The sequence below is a fragment of the Alligator mississippiensis genome, chromosome 1 (assembly GCF_030867095.1).
Source record: "Alligator mississippiensis isolate rAllMis1 chromosome 1, rAllMis1, whole genome shotgun sequence".
Classification (NCBI taxonomy): Eukaryota; Metazoa; Chordata; order Crocodylia; family Alligatoridae; genus Alligator; species Alligator mississippiensis.
Window position 1 is genome coordinate 103462717 of NC_081824.1, and position 18600 is coordinate 103481316.

Sequence of the window (18600 nt, forward strand, 5' to 3'; positions counted from 1 at the left end):
TAGATCCCATTGTGCCTTGGTGCTGGTGCAGGAGGTGCCTGATCCTGGGTTCCCCGTGTACCAGCAACAATCTGAAAGGTAACAACAAGCTCCCATGGCTGGAAGCCCTCTCAGCTGACGGGATTCTCAGCCACTGAGGTGTGTGGCGCACCTCTGTGGCTGGGAGGTCACAGCAGCTGTGGTCTCCCAGTTGCAGGGATGCATGGGGCCCTATGGCAGGGAGCCCTATCAGCCAGGAGCTCACACACTTCGAGGCACACATGCCCCCCCAGCTGGGAGCTCCAATGAGCTGATGGGGCTCTCAACCACAGAGGCTCTTGGTCACACGTTTAATTAATGACATGATAAGAAGCAGCTACAAAGTTATTACACATATTTTGTAGACTATCTGTGTAGCTTATTCCTCTTTTTATTGTGCCATTAATTGATTGAATGGTTGGCTGGTGGCCACTTAAGGTGTGATTAACTGGATAATCATGCCTTAAGTGTAATGTGTAGATGGACCTTAGTACCATCTAATGATGAAAAAAGATTTACTCCTGCTCATTTTTAAAAGACTATTCTTTTTCTCTCACATAGGTAACTAATGTCTAAAATACAAATGGCATTCATCTACCCATCTGCCATCATACCAACCTTCTCAGTTTAATAATTATTTCATGGTTTGAATACAAAAACAGCTTGTCCCCAAGATGGATAGTATTCATATATTCCTAATACTTTCCTTAAATAGATAAAATTACAACACTATTTATTTGTTTTATAAGAATACTTACCTGCATAGATGATTCCATCACTGAGACTACTGTTATAGCATCTTCCAAAGTCACAGTGTCCCTGAACATCAGCCGAGCATGGGCTATCAAAATAAATGGAAATGGAAAGCAAATGTTACTGAACAGGTTTTTTTTTCTATTTGCAAGAGGAAAACTAATTTAGCCTCTAATTCTGCGAACACCTATGTATAGGCTGAATTTAAGATAATCCTCTTTGACTTCAGTGTCAGCAATGTCTGCAGGAGCACCTCATTCTTTTAGTAAGATGGGTGGTCTGCCTTCTGGCTTAAAGATTCAAAGACAGTTTGAATAAATTTGAACAAAAAAAGCAAAGTGCTACATTTAACAACTGAACTGTGTACAGATACCATGACAATAAGAGCGGTATAAAAACATGCACCTGTGTCTTTATGGATTGATAGTGACACAAGTGCCAGCCCCCTCCCCCTTCACTAACAATTAACTTATCTTTGTAGAAAAGATTTAACTTAAGGTGTAATCTACACTTTGCATTTCCTTCCTTTGTTTGGTTTGTCACAACTTTAATAATGCTTCAACATTTTCCCATATTAACTTCCTTCTCCTCTCACTTCCTTTTCCTATGCCACCATTACAAAGCCATTTCAGACAAAGCTGTGGCTGGGAGGCTATAGTTTGGGGTGGGTATGTTTTGAGCAGGGGGTTGGACTAGATGACCTCCTGAGGTCTCTTCTAACCATAATTTTTTATGATTCTGTGATTCTGTAATTACCCAAACTAAAATTTTGATTTTAAAGTAAAGTTCTGTTGCATTTATTACACAATGTGAACCAAATTCTTGGGACTTAAAAATAATTAAAAGAACCAGCATTTTTGGTAAAATTATAGGACATTAAAGGCCAAATCTATAGGTTTTTCTTGACCCCTTAATCAATAAATAATCCCTCAGTCTGAACAGGACTGCAAGACTGCACCCATTAAATGTGCTTTAATAAGAATATATAACTTAAAGAGCCCTTTTCCCCAATCTAGCTTCACTTCTTGCAATGGTTTAAATGCTTTGTGGGGTGGAGAGTGTGTGAAAATAACAACATTCAAACTAGTGTTGTAGTGCTAAAGATGAAAAGCACACAAAACATGTAGGTTAAAAAGCCAAAAATCTACAGGGTTCATTCATTCTTAGCTGAGATGGAAAGATGTTACTCAGCTCATGGGCTATAACTGCACTTCTTAAGTGTCCATTTTCTGTTTCATTTTTATGTTAACCATAAAGGATGAAAAAGAAACATTGCCAAGGCCTCACCTTCTGCTAAGCGTATCAAACTCTCTAATAAGCGAATGGTAGTTCGGGCAGCATTTCTGCTGTCACTTTGCCGCTGCATCTGGTAATAACGCATTAGAATCAAGTTGCTCTCATCAGACAATTTTGGCTGTAGACTCTTTATAAGGCAGAAGTAGGTTTTCATCTTTTCCATGCTCCAGAGTTTATCTGATCTGCTTGGATATCCTGAAGAAAAGGTGTCCAGTCAGTAACTTCACAAGTAACACACACACACTGCCTTCCTGAGGATTCTTGTTGAACAGATAAATCAATGAAAAAAGATATTTCATTACATGTTGGGGCATAAAAGTAGTGCCAATGTCTTATTCTGTCTAGGACTTGGCTGAAGTCCAATGGGGTTTATGATGTTCTACCCACCTGTTTTTCCAGTTGTTTAACCCGGTTTTGTAATGTGCCTGTGTTTCAGCCCAATCCCACTCTTAGTAAAGATCTATGGCAAAGCTTACATTAATCTCAAAAGAAGCAAGACCAAGTTCACTGGGTGCATCTATACATGAAAATAATGTGGGATCATTACAGTAATTACTCTAGAGTAAGCTGACCCGGATAGGCATCTACACATGCAGATTCTTGGGAGCAGATCTGCTCATGGCAGCCATTTGCTTCTGCCCCTGCTGGCTCTGCACCAGCCCCTGCAGCAGCCAGGGGAGCTCGAGGCTCCCCCTGGGTGCCAGCCTAGGGGCTGGCAGGGAGCATGGGGCCAGGAGACATTGCTCCCTGCCCCTGTGGGGCTGCCTGCTGCCAGGGTGGGCTCTGCCACCAGAGCCCGGGAGGGGACAATATCCCAAGCAGCAGGAAGCTCCTGGCCCTGGCTCCCTGATTGGGGGCAGGAAACTTGGAAAGAGCTGCAGGGGAGGGTCAGGTCCCTGCCCCCTACCCCAATCCACCAGTGGGGCAGCTAGCAGCCAACCCCTGGTTGGGTGGGGATTCCCTGCCCAGCTGGGGCTTGCTGCTAGCTGCCCCACCAGTGGATGCCCCACCCCTGCAGCTCTTTCTAAGCCCCGTGCTTTGATTGCCCGATTGGGGCACAGGGTTGGGTTCTGCCCCTGATCGGGACAATTCCCAGCCCTTGCTCTGTGATCACACGGCAGGAGCTGGAAAGCCTGTTTAGTGCCCAGCTCTGTGATCACAGAGCTGGGGAGGACAGGGGCTGGAAAGTCCAGCTCCACAATTGTGGAGCTTGACAGGGAACAGGCTCTCCAGCCCCCACTATCAGGAAGCTCCCAGCCACCACTCCACGATTGCTGAGCAGGGACTGGGAGCTCCATGCTGCCAGGGCAGGGGGACATTGTCCCTGCACCCCAGCAGCAGGCAGCTCCCGGGGGCAGGGAGCAATCTTCTGCCCTCTGCTGCTCAGCTGACTGGGAGCACATTTGCTCCTGGTCAGGGGTCTACACATGCACTACTGTGCAGTTACTAGTCTTGAATAAATATGCTACCTGCATTTGCAGGTAGCAAATTTACTGGTGATTAGAGCAAATTACCCCGCAGTAAGCATCTGCATGTGCAGATGTGGAAGCTTGCGGCGCAGTAATTAGCTCTACTGTCTAGTAAAGTGTCTTGTGTAGACATGCCCACTGTTTATCAGCTTGCTATGGTACCTTTTGAAATGAAAGGTGCTATTTATGTGCTGCTTATCTCCTCTAGCTACATTCAGTGCAGTCTTAAAAGATGGGACCTTGGGGCCCAGGCCCCCAGTTTAAAAAGGCCTCAAGACCCATCAGCCTGGGCTGAAACAAGACGTGTGTGACATGAGATTCTGCACAAGGCATAAATTTTCAAGGGCACAAAATGAAGAGAGAACAACATCAGAGTGCTCAAATGGACAAAAATGCAAACACGTGATTATCTTAAACACGGAATGCACTTGCTTGTGTCCACAGCCATAACCTCCTTAATAACCATCAACATGATCAAATGTATAGAGCCCCTCAAACAAGATGAGGCCTGGGGACTCCAAAATCCTTAAGCCAGGCAAGGCTACCTTACAAACAATAAGGCCAACCACTAGCTGCCAAATTGCAAAAACATTTTGCACAGATGTATACTGGGCAGAAGAGGGCCAGCGGCCTTCCCTGAGCTCCATCCCCATTTACAGAACCTGCCCAGAACCATAATTGGGAGTATCAGCTGGGTGCCTAGAATAGATGGAGAGGGCCAGGATGGGAATTGGGTCGCACAGCTTTCTATTCCCCAAACAGAAGACAGCAGTAACAGGCAAGTGCAGAAAGGGGAGTAGAGGACCATTCAGCACAGAAAAGTGCAAGGTACTGCATCTAGGGAGAAGGAACCAGCAACATACCTATAGGCTAGGGAACACCCTTCTAGTCAACACAGTGGCAGAAAGGGATCTTGGAGTCAATTGTTGACTCCAGGATGAATATGAGCCACCAATGCGAGGAAGTGGTCAGAAAAGCTAACCACACCTTGTCGTGCATCCACAGATGCATCACAAGCAGGTCCAGGGAGGTGATCCTTCCCCTCTATGCGGCATTGGCCAGGCCGCAGTTGGAGTACTGTGTCCGGTTCTGGGCACCACACTTCAAGAGGGATGTGGCTAATAATAGAGGGTCCAGAGGAGGGCCATTCGCATGGTTAAGGGACAGCGGGGCAGGCCCTACGAAGAGAGGCTAAAGGGCCTGAACCTGTTCAGCCTCCCCAACAGAAGGCTGAGAGGGGATCTGGTGGCCATTTACAAACTCTCCAGGGGGGACCAGCGGGAACTGGGGGAGACTCTGTTCCCCTGGACACCATCCAGGGTTACTAGGAATAATGGCCACAAACTGTTAGAGAGAAGGTTCAGGCTGGACATCAGGAAACATTACTTTACAGTTAGGGCTGCCAGGCTCTGGAATGGGCGCCCAAGTGAGGTGGTACTCTCTCCTACCTTGGGGGTCTTCAAGAGGAGGCTGGACAGATATTTGACTGGGGTGATATGATCCCAGCACCCGTTCCTGTCCAGGGCAGGGGTTGGACCTAATGATCTGTTTAGGTCCCTTCTGACCCTAAGTACTATGATACGATGATAACAGTGCAGCATGGATACCCCAGGAGTAAAGTCTGGCTAAATCGCATCAACCAGGTTTTATGCTGGAAGTGGACCACTATATCACTATAGAATGTGTATCACTATAGAATCTGCACATCATGGTTTAAGGTAGAAAGGTTTAATCTACTAACCAGCCCAGACTAAAATCTTTTGCAAATGATCAGAATACAAGTATACATTGCTCACAGCCTATCTTGATACTAACTAATCAGTTTTGTGGTCTCTGTATTCTTCCTAGTGAAAAGGCAAGCACCTCACAAACCACCAACACAAATGGCACCTTCATGACATTTCCAACAAAAATTGAGGATTAAACAGTAGTGAACTGGAACTGCCCTTTTAGATGCAGAAATGGTCTCTCCAAATAGGGCAGCAGAACATTTGGGAAAGGTCTGTATGCAGAAGAAACTTCATATATGTACAAAGTCTTCTCTTACCTTTATTTTCTAATATGAAGGAAGAAATTATGCGATCCCATTCTTCATTTCTTGTATCTAGCAATACTAAGACCAAGTCAAATCTGCTCAGGAGGGGACTGCCCAGGGCTATATTGATGGACACTGATTCATTAGGGTCATAATGGCCTTTGGGATTTGTCGCTGCCAATATAGTGGTTCTTGTGTTAAGCTTGCACACTAAGCTAAAGAAAAAGACGATGTATATTATTACTTCAGTTGGCTATATGAAATCATGTTTAGCAAATTAATTCACATTTTATTTTTATCACACACATTTTTTTCTGAAGAATGCCAAAGTACTACATGATATATCTATATATGATGTGTATGTTGTATACAGAGCATCTTTCAGCTGGAGGATGACAATTAGGTGGAAACAGTGTGCACAGCAATATAACAGCAGTGGGTAAAACTCCACTGAGTTATCTATACATATACTGAGCTAGGTTCTCAGATGGTTCTCAAATTGGTTCAGCTTTCTTGACTTACATGGAGCTATAATGATTTACCACCAGAGAGGATGTGGCCCATAATTTCTCAACAATAACTAAGCATTTTTGCCTTCCTGAGAATTCTTGTTGAACAGATAAATCAATGGAAAAAGGTATTTCCACAGAAATATTTCAGTAGAAAGAGGATGGAGCTAGACTGTTCTCAGTGGTGGCAAATGACAGAACAAGGAGTAATAGTCTCAAGTTGTAGCAAGGGAAGTTTAGGTTAGGTATTAGGAAAAAAATTATTAAGAGGGTTGTAAAACACTGGAACAGGTTACTCAGAGAGGTTGTGCCTCTCTCTATCCATAGCAGTTTTTAAGACCCTGTTAGACAAAGCCTTGGCTGGAATGATTTAGGTGGGGCTGGTCCTGCTTTGAGCAGGGGGGTTAGACTAGATGACCTCCTGAGGTCCCTTCCAACCCTAATTTTCAATGATTCTGTGATTTTATGTATTGTGGTATAACAAAACTGGTAGAGGGTAACTATATATATTTTTTTCAGTTAAATAAATTGTTTTCACCTTTACTTATTATATCCTTGTGCCTGGCTTTGGCTGCAGTGAGTTGCTTTTGTCCCAGCACTCACAGTGTAATCCTTTCAATATAGGCAGCAAAAAAATTATTCTAAATTTGGTTATCACTGAGCTATTTCCAGTCAGCTCCAGACCAACCGTCACCTCCTGTCTAGAGCTTTAACGTAATATAGGACCAAGAATCTTAGCTTTCTTATTTATGGTACACTACACAAGAGCTCTGCTGCAAGCCACTGAAGAGAGGAATTAAGCTAACAAAGCAATGTTAAGTTTTCTGATGTAATGTTATAGTTATTGAAAAATTCCTTAGTAAATTCTGTTATTATGAAAGTGACAGACTGAGATCTTACATACATTTGCAACAAAACTGTGTTTAAAGGTTCTGTCCACAAAACCAAAGCAACTTTGTCAAGGGAAACATATTTCAATTTTGTCAGTTGAAACATATTTTACAGAACAGGATGGATCAAACCATAGCACGTTCAAGTCACTATCATAGTAAAAGAACCTGGGAAGTTCTTATCTGCCCTGCTGGGTAAGAAGAATTGTCATGGTACACTTTTAAGTCTTGCCAGTGTACTGTGGGCGAGAACTTCATTAGCAAGTATACTGGAGATATTGCATGGTCCTGCCTGATGAAAAATGCTCATACAAAGAAGTAAATATACAGTGGTAACGTTGGAGAAAAAAAACATTTAATCTGAAAATAGTTTTCAGTGTTTGGCTGATGCATTAATAAACAGTCATCTGAAAGAGTGTCATTTTTTAGTTTGACTTCCTCCTTCTACCCACACAAGACAAGACCAATGGTAAAGAGCCTGGCACTCCTTTCCTTTCCAGCCATTTTCACAGACTGGAGCATGGAGCTGTGGGATAGAAAGCACTAGCCCACCTATTCTGGAAGGAGCTGCAGCAGGCCTCCACTAGCTTGCCCACCAAGAGCAGCAAAGCAAAAGTCATTGTGCTCAATTGGAATTGCCCACATTGAATTAAATACAGAAATGAATGGAAATGTACCCTCGTCTTACGCATACTGAATTTCATTTTATTCTATTGTGCTCCTAAACAGATATTTTTAAAAGTTTTTATTGACAAACAGCAAACCCACTGCTGCCTGTAAGAAGCTGTCAAAGAAGATGCTAGGCAGGATAGTCTAAAAAGCATGGAAAGTAGCTCAGAGTTGTGGGAAGAGCAGGTTTACTGCATCCTTTTGTAGTGAAGGCGTTAACAAGCCTGATGATGAAGTTGTCATTCCTGGGTGCCTAAGCTGAATATCTTAGGTGAATAGGCAAAAAGCAAGGATTCTTCTGAGTAATGTCTTTTTATTGGACCAACTTCAGGGTTGTGATAGACCTAGACAAGCTTTTGAACACAGTATGTTCTTCTTCAGGAGTTTTCATCTCACTTGCAGCTACTTTTCAGTCCGTTTTCAAGCTCAAACAGAAATTAACGTACGTCTGGAAGGTAGCCATAATGGCCAGAAATGTAAGGACTGGCTCTCTGCTATGTTTGCTTCATTAAGGGTGGAAACAGATGCTGCCTTTGTGCTGCCATAAAATTTTTGGCGTTTGGCAAATATTTTTATGGCAGCACGAAGACCAAGCAAACAGAAGTCCATGCCCCTTGTTATGCCACAAATAGTGGCCACGATGAAGGTAACATCAATCTGCGACACTATTTAGCAGTGGAAATCTATTTGTTTTGTGTCTGTCTTGGCACCCCGGGTAGGTACCTCAGGGGCTGAGGGGCTTGCTCCTGCCCACCCTGGGAACTCCTGGGTAGGGTCAAGGCCCCTCAAGCCCTGGGAGTGCCTGCCCAACTTTCCCCACTTACTGAGATGCATCTCCAGGATCTCCTGGGCACATCTTAGTAAGCAGAGAAAGTCAGAGTTTCCCCACTACCTAGACATGACCTTGGGATTTTTGGGGCACACCTCGGTAAAGGAGCAAAGTCAGGGTTTTTCTACTTACTGAGGCACACTCCAGTGATTCCAGAGGCAGGTCAAGGTAAGCAGGGAAAGCTGGGCAGGCACTCCCAAGGTTTGAGGGGCCCAATCCTGACCAGGAATTCCCAGGGTGTATAGGACCAGGCCCCTCAAATCCTGGATGATTATGTCACCAGCTGTCCCACAGCTATCCTGTCTGCAGCACGAGCAAGACAATGGGCAACATGCTTCATCCAATGAGGCAGATCAGCTGTACTGGGATACAACCCAGCACAGCTGATCTGCATTTTTTGCAACATAAGTGTGGGCAGCTGAGTGTCTGTTAAGGGGCAGTTACCACTACTGAAGTGCACCCACTCCACACTGGAAGGTGATCTTAACCTTGGGCAAAGCAGATGTAGTTGTAGGTGCAATGAAAATTCCACGAGCTGAGCTAAAAGCCCCAAATGCAGCATATGTTAAACCAAAATAAAGGTTGGTAAGTAGCCAGCATTAATAGCCAGGATTAAAAGCCTCTTGTCAAAAATGCATGAACTCTGTCATTGATAAAGGCAGTAACTCAGAGAAGTTCCACATGACAAAGTGAAGAATGCATGATGTCTGGTATAAACAGAATAACATAAATGGATTAGTTCGTTGATTTCTTGTAGGCTTTGGGGGAAGAAATACCCCTTGAGGAGAAATTTAAATGGAAGGAGGGTAATGGCCTTCCAGTTCAGCTCAAAAAGGGCACTCAATGGGGAAAAAGCATCCTAGGTTGGTTATTAAAAAAAGCAAATAAATGAGGTGTCAAAGCAGTTGTCAATAGCAGAGAGTCAGGGATGCAGGAAAAAAGAAAAAAAATGGAAGAAAAAGGGCTTGATATGGGTGGAGGGTAGAAGGGGAAGAGTAAAGAAAAGGAAAAGTACCTTGAACTAGTGGGTGGAAAAGGGACAGTCAGCAGTTAAAATACTGAAGTGGCAGGCTCCCTCTGAAGATGCCATTTAAGCCACAGCATTGTGTATCAAGCAGAGGGAGGATGGGGAGATAGGGCTGCCAAAGAAGGGGAACTTAGAGTAATCAAGACAGGAAGTGATTTGGGCCTGGATAAAAGCTCTGGACAGGCTGAAATGATTTCACCTGAAAGATGCCACGGAGAAAAAACTGGCAGAATTTGGGCACGTGCTAGATGCAAAGGGGGGAGCTGAAGAGGACTTCCAAGTTACAGATATCAGCAGCAAGGAGAATGGTGGTGTGTTCAGCAATGACAAATGAGTGAAAGAGAATTCTGGATGACAGGTAAGAAACCAGGTTCTCAGTGCTGGCCGTTTGTATTTAAATACCTTAATACAAAGGTTTTTTTCTGAAAGCTGTTGCCATGAACTACTGCCACCAGAGTCCACTGAGTCATAAAAACAACCAGTGCAGTCGCATCAGACAGCAGAGTCACTTCAGTGCAGCTACTTCCAACTCTTAGTCCTCTGGTATCCAGCAGAAGCTAGTTTGTGAGGCTCACAGCCCCGCCATGGTTCTATGAGATCCTGAACCAGTTCTACAGCTTGTATGGCCTGCAGAACGCAGGCCCCATGACCACAAAAAGATCCAGGAGACGTGAGACTGAAAGACGTGGACTTGCTCCCAGTTGACACCTGCCAGACTGTGTGGGAGCGCATCTGCCACAAAGGCCTGCACAAAGATCACAGGGACTTGAACTGGCTGATAGCCCATTGAGCCCTGCCCATGAGGGCTTGGAGGCATAGAGTGGAGCAACCAAGGAGAACCAGCTGCCTGATGGCTACCTGCTATGGAGCCACTGAGATGATAGACCACCTCTTCTGGTTCTGTGTCTATGCCAAGGAGGTGGGGAAAATGGTAAAGCTGTTCTGCGAAGCGGTCTGGGGTCAGCTGGCTGACCAGAGAGGCGGCGCTGTATGGCACTTCTCCGAACACCAGGGGAGCCTGTCAGCCTGCTCTGACCAGCTTGCATCCTGTGTCAGGAGCACCCTGTGGAAAGCCAGGAACCTCTTGATGTACAAGCACACAGACTTAGAGGTGCTAGACTGCGTTAAAACAGAGCTGAGTGAACTCCAGACCTACTACCAGAGATCAGTAACAGAGGACAGAGAGAACACAGCCAAATCCACATGGCAGAGACACTTGGCACAGGATTTTCCAACCTCTCCCCAATGGGGAAGCAGACTGTGACAGTGAAGAGGATGCAGAGATGATCGGATCCAAGGACAGCAGCAGCAACACTGGAGACCCTCTGGGTGAAATTCCGTGAGGAACAAGGCACAGGGGATACAATGGTGGGAGTCTATTACAGACCTCCTACCCAGGATCAAGAGCTTGCCCTGGAGGTCACCAGGGAATTGGCTGAGGTCACACTCCCAGTGCACGGTTGTCATGGGAGACTTTAACTACCCCGACATCTTGTGGGAAGAGCACTCGGCCAAATCCGAATGGTCACAAAGTTTTCTCATGTGCGCGGATGACCTCTATCTGACCCAAGAAGTCTATGGGCCAACAAGAGGTAAAGCACTGCTTGACCTAATACTGGCAACGGGGGATGACCTTATCAGCGACCTAACAATAGAAGGGAAGCTGGGTGACAGTGACCATGAGATGATCACCTTCACCATCTGCCGTAAAGCTGGCAAGTCAGTCAGCAATATAGAAGTCTCGACTTCAGGAAAGCTGACTTCGACAAGCTCAAGAGGCTTGTCAGTGAGGCCCTAAAGGGCCTCAGCCCAAAGGGGAGGGGAGTTCAGGATGAGTGGTTGCTCCTCAAGGGAGTGATCCTCGACGCACAAGCAAAGTCTATCCCATCTTGGAGGAAAGGCAGCAAAAGGGCACAGCAGCCCCCTTGGCTCTCCAGGGAACCTGCGTCTAAAAAGAAAGGCCTACAAAGGATGGAGGACGGGATCCACCTCCAAGGAGGATTATTCCACACTGGTCCAGACCTGTAGAGACCAAACCAGGAAAGCCAAGGCTGCGATGGAACTCCAACTGGCTACAAGTATCAAGGACAATAAAAAGTCCTTTTTTTAGATATGTGGGGAGCCAGAGGAAAAGCAAGGGCAACACTGGACCCCTGCTAAACCAGATGGGACATCTGACGACCGATGCCCATGAAAAAGCCAACTTGCTAAATGGGTACTTTGCGTTGGTCTTTCACCAGTCCCAAGGGACGCCCCTGGTCATTACGGGACAGGAAGGCCTGGGTGAGGGAGATTCATTACCCTCCATCAATGCTGATCTTGTGAAGGAACACCTTGAGAGGCTGGACACCTTCAAGTCAGCCAGCCCTGACAGCTTACACCTCAGGGTACTCAAGGAGGTGGCTAGCATCATAGTTCAGCCCCTGGCACAGATCTTCGAGAACTCCTGGTACTCTGGTGAAGTGCCCAAAGATTGGAAGGCGGCCAGCGTGCTGCCTATCTTCAAGAAGGGGAGCAAAGTGGATCCAGCAAACTACAGGCCCGTCAGCCTGACCTCTATCCCAGGGAAGGTCCTAGAAAAGATTATCAGAGACCATTCTGAACAGACTGGCCGAGGGCAAAATCCTGAGGACTAGCCAGCATGGGTTTGTTGCAGGTAGGTCTTGCTTGACCAATCTTATTTCCTTTTATGACCAGGTGACCTATCACCTGGACAAGGGGAAAGAGATTGATATCATATATCTTGACTTTAAAAAAGCCTTTGATCTGGTATCCCTTGATCACCTCTTGGCAAAACTGGCCAACTGCAGCTTTGGTTCCTCCACGATCCACTGGCTGGGGAATTGGCTATGTGGTTGGACCCAGAGAATGGTGGTTGATGGAAGTCGAATGTCATGGTGCACTGTGACGTGGGGTCCCTCAAGGCTCTGTCGTTGGGCCTATATTGTTCAACATCTTCATTAACGATGTGGACATTGGCGTCAGAAGCGGGCTGGCCAAGTTCACCAATGATGCCAAACTTTGGGGTAAAGCGTCCACATCTGAGGACAAGAGGGCAATCCAGGTTGACCTTGACAGGCTCAAGAAATGGGCAGATGAGAACCTGATGGTGTTAAATACCTAAAAATGCAAGATTCTCCACATTGGGAGGAAAAACCTGCAGCACGCTCATAGACTCGGCAGTGCTACACTGGCTAGCACTTCTGACAAAAGGGACTTGGGGGTCATGATTGACCACAAGATGAACATGAGCCTTCAATGTGATGCTGCGGCTAGTAAAGCAAGCAAAATGCTGGGCTTGCATCCGTAGGTGCTTCTCAAGCAAATCCCAGTTTGTCATTCTCCCGTTGTACTTGGCCTTGGTAAGGCCGCAGCTGGAGTACTCCACAATTCAAAAAGGATGTGGAGAAGCTTGAGAGAGTCCAGAGGAGAGCCACGTGCATGATCAGAGGTCAGGAAAATAGGCCTTATGATGAGAGGCTGAGAGCTATTGGACGCTTCAGCCTGCAAAAGCGCAGGCTCAGGGGTGATCTGGTGGCCACCTATAAGTTTATCAGGGGTGCTCATCAGGGTCTGGGGGAACGCCTGTTTGCCAGAGCGCCTCAAGGGATGACAAGATCAAATGGTCACAAACTCCTCCGTGACCATTTCATGCTGGACATAAGGAAGAACTTTACTGTCCGAGGCCCCAAGGTTTGGAATTGACAGCCGCAGGAGGTAGTTCAAACACCTACCATGAATGCCTTCAAGAGACATTTGGATGTCTAGCTTGCTGGGATCCTATAACCCCTGCTAACTTCCTGCCCTTTGGGCAGGGGGCTGGACTCGATGATCTTCTGAGGTCCCTTCCAGCCCTAATGTCTATGAAATCTGTGAAACAGCAGCAGCAAGTTCTCCAGCAGGAGTTGGAGTGAAAGCGAGACAGACAATGAATGAGCTGAATTTTGTAACCCTGTAACCAGGGTGGGGATGAAGGGACTGTGGTGTCTATTCTGAGAGACCAGCAGATTTGTGTGTGGGTGCACAGGTGCATATTTTGTAACAGGGTCAGGAAACCAGTGGGTCTTTGTATGGGTGCACGGGTGCATATATTCTAATGGGTTTATGCTTTTCTTTTTGGTGTGTGACTAGGAGCATAGATATATATAACTTTAAGTATATATATGTATATAGACATGTATCTTTACAAAAAAATAACAAAGTGCGCACTCTCAACAAATTTACATATCTCATCAAAAAATGGCATTTTCCACATATGTGAAGAACCCACTACCTTACATGGCAGGCTTTGCAAAGCCAGTTTATGTAATCATAGTCTCCTTTATAAATGGGCTCCCTTATAAGCCCTACCTGATTAACCTCCAGGTCTGGGTAAGAAAGTTTTTAATGCAAGTCTCAGAGAGTAGGGTCAAGAGGGACTTAAAACCACCTTTATGTTACTGCAACCCTGGAGTCAGTCATGCATTTAGTCTCTGGGGTAATTTCAAGTTCCAGGGTTGTTCCATCTTACATGTAGCCACAATTCCCAAGAAGCCCTTCTCCTGGACTGAGATCATTGGGTGCAAAGTATTCTCCTCTCCTTGAATGTCTCAAGGGAGGGGTGAGTCCAGTGCCTCTGGGCCCCTTGGGGACTCTGCTAATCCTGAGGTTCTCTCCCTCCTCTGTGTGTAGTCAGAGTTTTTAGCTCTGCATGTTTATTTAGCAAAACATTAAGAATCCAAGTTTCTACAAGTAACATATAGCAGTTCCTCTTCATAGCCCAGGGTGCAGACCGAAGTGACAATTTTTGCCTGATCTGGCCACAAAACTCAATTTATAGCTGTGACCAAACACAAGTGCATGGCTGCAAACAGCTTCAAAAATAGCTGATTGGGTAAAAATCTGACCTGTCACTGCATGAGGTATCAGATAAAGATATTACAAAACATAGTGTCTTTTGTAACTTGTGGGAGAGGAGCTCCCAGCCTGTCCGTTTTCAGAATGGGAGGGGGGAAAGGGAGCAGAGGGAGTTTAGTCTAGGGGTTTTTCAGCCCCCTTGCAGGGTGGGCTGGGTGTATTGCAGCCCCCGCCCTCACCCACGGGGGAGCGCCAAGAATGAGCTCCCTCTGTTGCCTTCCCCACCCCTCCAATTCTGAAAACAGCCAGCACTAGCAGAGAACCTTGCTGTAGGTTCCAGCTAGATTCCCCTGCCCCTGGAGCCAACAGTGAACTTCTGTTTGGGTTGCGGTAAGGTTGTAACTCAGAATGCTTTACAAAAGTTGTTCTGAGTTACAGGTGGGAATTCCACTTCTGTCTGCACCCCCCAGTGACCAGTAGTCCCTTACGTGGCACTCCTTAACCACAGAACGGTAAGCAGCTTGGGAATCTTTTCCTCTTCCTATGCTACCTGCCATTCAGTAGTTGTCATATGTGCAAGGGGTGGAGGGAGTGTTTTTCCTCATCCTACCACTAAGACTATCTCTATTAAAAGATGAACAAACAACAGTCAGTTAAAAAGTGTGCTTTCTCTACATACAGTAGTAAGATTTTTATAAAAATAGTGTAGGGGATCCATGCGTGTGGTGTGTTCTTATGTCTACTTCATTATTCTTTGAAATCTTGAATAGTTTAGTTGGTATTTTTTAAAACAAAGACTGTACAGTATAATATGTGTAATATTTAAATTGATCACCATGGCAAAATTAGCTCTAGCTTTTATCTTATTTTGGATTCAGGGGAAATCTACTTTGGATTATCGTATGATTTTACATGTCCCTTACCCTGCCTTAGCTACACTGATGGTTTGTTGCTCCATTGCTTCATGGATGCTAGTCCTGTCATGTTCCTTGATGCTATTAAACTCATCGATACAGCAAAGACCTCCATCTGCAAGCACCAATGCTCCAGCTTCCAAATTCCATTCACCAGAGTCCTTTACAGCAGTCACTGTCAAACCTGAAAAAGAAATCAGTTTTCAGTCCTTCTTCAAAGTGAATTTGAATAAAAGCTTATTGGCTAGTGCTGGGCAGAGAGAATGCAAACAGCACAAACTCGTCACCCTACAGCTCTGCCAATAACACTTTAGGTATTGCAGACCCCTGGGCATGATATCCAGTTATTATAGTCCATGTGTTCCTGGGTCTGTTGGGCAAATTCTGTCAAGCAGGGCACATTTTGTACTTGTGTTTTTATGATAAGAAAGAAAGGTACAAAATGTGATTAAAGGTGATCCAACTAAATTTGTTAAATTGATTTTAGGTGCAAACCTGAACTGTCAGCAAAGTTATACCATGGATACATGCAACCCACCATCAACTTTTAAAAACACAGTGGAACATAAAAAGGCTATACAACAAATATTAGAAAATTAAAATGTTTTTAAATGTCATTTGAGAGAGATTCATTCATGAGTTCAGGAAGCAGGAAATGGAACTGATAAGCTCTGTCAACATTATATTTTGATTAGGGGGGCAAGAGAGTTTCTTTTTGAGATATTAGGTTCATTTGAACATTAAACTCAAATGGAAACTGGAGGGATGGAAATCAAACTCATTCCCAGCAGGCATATGGAAATGGAAACTGTATGTAACACAGCTCTAATTAACCTTCACAGAACTGACAGCATGAAGAGTATGAAATGACACCTTATGTATATTTTTTTTTTTTTTTATCAAGACTGCTAAACGTTTATTGTTTTCTAGCTAATAAGTTTTTTCTTTAATACACTACTCAGTATCTAAAAGTGGGGTCAACCTTGGGACAAAGTTAATAGTACATATTTATGTAATATAAGGATATCTGGATTTCAGCGATAGCAATTAGAACTGCTTTCCCCTCTCAAACATCTGCAGCTCTCCTCCACTCCTCACATCTTCTTCACAACTTTTATCTCTTTTCTTCATTTTTGGGCCTTTTCTCCCTCCCCACAAATTCTCTCTCTACTCCACTACAGTTTGGCTCACAAATGGCTCAATAATCCACACCCCATGACTCTAATCAACCTGAAGCTCTTTAGGGGCGTCAGGGATACAAACAGGGTGTTTGTGCCCGAAAGCTTGCAAGGAACAATTTTTCCAACTATTTAGTTTGTCTAATAGAAGATATCAGATTTACCCAAAGAACCTTGTCTGCCTATGCCCTTAGGCCAACATGGCTACAACGAACAACCTTAAGGACATGACAATGGGTCCAAATACTTTAACAGAGCTCTGACGCTGGAAGTCACAGCCTACGGCTGGAACATAGTTTCTGCCAGTGAAGTTGTGTCCCCAAACAAGCAGTGAAGAGGCACTGAGCATGGATATCTCTCAATAACGCACTGCATATTATTGGGAGGTTCATTATGAAGAATGTCTTTCACATCGTCCTATCTTCCCTGATTCTCTTGGATTTTCATATGTAGGAGCAACTTAAGCAGTCTACCACCCTGCTGGTTTAAACAAGGTAGACAGGTATAGAAAGCAGTGGGTGCATCTACATGTGCCATGAGCATGTAGCAAACTCCAGTGCAGTATGCACCAGAGTTTAATGCACCTGGGCGCAGTGTTTACATGTGCACCCAGGGATGCAGTATGCTGAGCCAGGGGTGGAAGAGCCCTGGCTGGCATGGCTTGGGGGGGGTAGGGGGGGTCAGCCTGCCAGCTTGGAGCTGCTCTGACCTTGCTCAACCTGTTGTGGAAGGGCTGGCTGGGGCGTGAGGGAGCTGCAGTGTGGGGGTTAGCTGGCAGGCAGCCCCTGTGCTGTAGCATCCTTGTGCCCCAGACAGCCCTGGTCACCATCTATACATGCATTTTGGCGCATGTAACTACTCCACTGTAAGATAGTACTTGTCCTAGACAGTACTATTCTACGGTGGAGTTAATTAATTTACTGTACCCTAATCAGGGTATATATGTAGACGTTTTACTATGGAGTTAATTAGTCAGCTCCACAGTAAAGCGCACACGTAGATGCACTCAGCAGTGATCCCTGATTGTGTGTATACGACAAAAGAACTTCCCTGTAAAGTAGAGATCAAGATTGCCCACTCCCTTGGAAAGACTTCTAGGAAGGAACCAACCAAGAGGAAATCTTGATATGATCTTGGGGACCAACTCAAGTCCAAGGACCTCAGCATAGAGCTCCTGTGCTCTTCACTGAACTCCAGTCCTCCAAACCCCTCCCTGGCCTCCTTGCCAGCATGGCTCAGCCTTTCAATGCAAACAGTTGGCCTACACAGTCTACTGTACTCAAGGGCTCAACTCGGAAATTAACAGTCTGAACCTGTATTTACTTCAGCAGTTTTTCCCCTCTGGAGTTGGGGAAAACAACTGGCAATCCCCCCACCCCGTGTCATATTCTGCCCCTCTAGCTACCGGATCCCTGACCCTGCAGGAGACAAGGACACCCACTGGTTGAGTTGCTATTCCATCCTCCATGTGCAATGGTGTGAGATTTTCATGAGGGAAGGGCCCTCTTGGTGCGGGCCTCCAAGGACAGGGCAAAGCCTCTGTATATCACTTTCCAATTTAGGATCTTGCCTCAAAGCATTCTGATTTCTTCTTTCACATTTAAACATATGGATCTGTGAAACTTGTAACAAGCTGCACGGCTCTCCAATTGGGCTTGTCAGCCACAAACAGATTTATCAGGCATCTGACAAGACCTCTTACATGTACACCAGGATCCAGAGAATCAACCATTGCCTACTATGTATGCAATATGTTCATGTAAACATAGGACAGTAGTGAGCTACAGACAACTGAAACTGATTTTTTTTGGCAGAACCTGTTTATGCGACAGTCGTCCTAAAGCCGAGGTCTCTTTGACTACCTAAATGGTAAGTCAAACCATCTAAAACACAGGCTTCTCCAGGCCCAAAAAGAGCTGCTTGGGCTGACCCTGAGCCAATAGGGAGTTCCTGCAGAGTCATGACCCACAGTAGCTATTTCTCCATACCCTCAAAATCCAAACCCTAATAGTACCTCTCTTAGTGAAATCCCCATTTGGAGAGAACACCCTCAGACCCAATATGAACATGAACTTGCAGCCCTTCCTCTGATTGGTAGCCACCAGTCAAGGGAAGAGCCCCATTGACTTCAAAAGATCTGAGCAAGCAAGTGCAGCACTTGCAAAAGGGTTGCAGGT

The 18600-nt window shown here is 45.3% G+C and overlaps 1 protein-coding gene across 2 annotated transcripts in view; it reads right to left on the reverse strand.

The window, feature by feature from the left end:
* The window catches only part of MCM9 (minichromosome maintenance 9 homologous recombination repair factor), a 74368-nt gene that overhangs the window by 11896 nt on the left and 43872 nt on the right, over positions 1 to 18600 (reverse strand). For both annotated transcript variants that reach the window (XM_019479600.2, XM_019479599.2), the window contains 4 exons: positions 15255 to 15429; positions 5584 to 5786; positions 2059 to 2262; positions 777 to 859 (listed from right to left, as the gene is read on the reverse strand). In XM_019479600.2, the coding sequence (XP_019335145.1) occupies positions 777 to 859; positions 2059 to 2262; positions 5584 to 5786; positions 15255 to 15429 (665 nt within the window). The remainder of the gene's footprint in view (positions 1 to 776; positions 860 to 2058; positions 2263 to 5583; positions 5787 to 15254; positions 15430 to 18600) is intronic.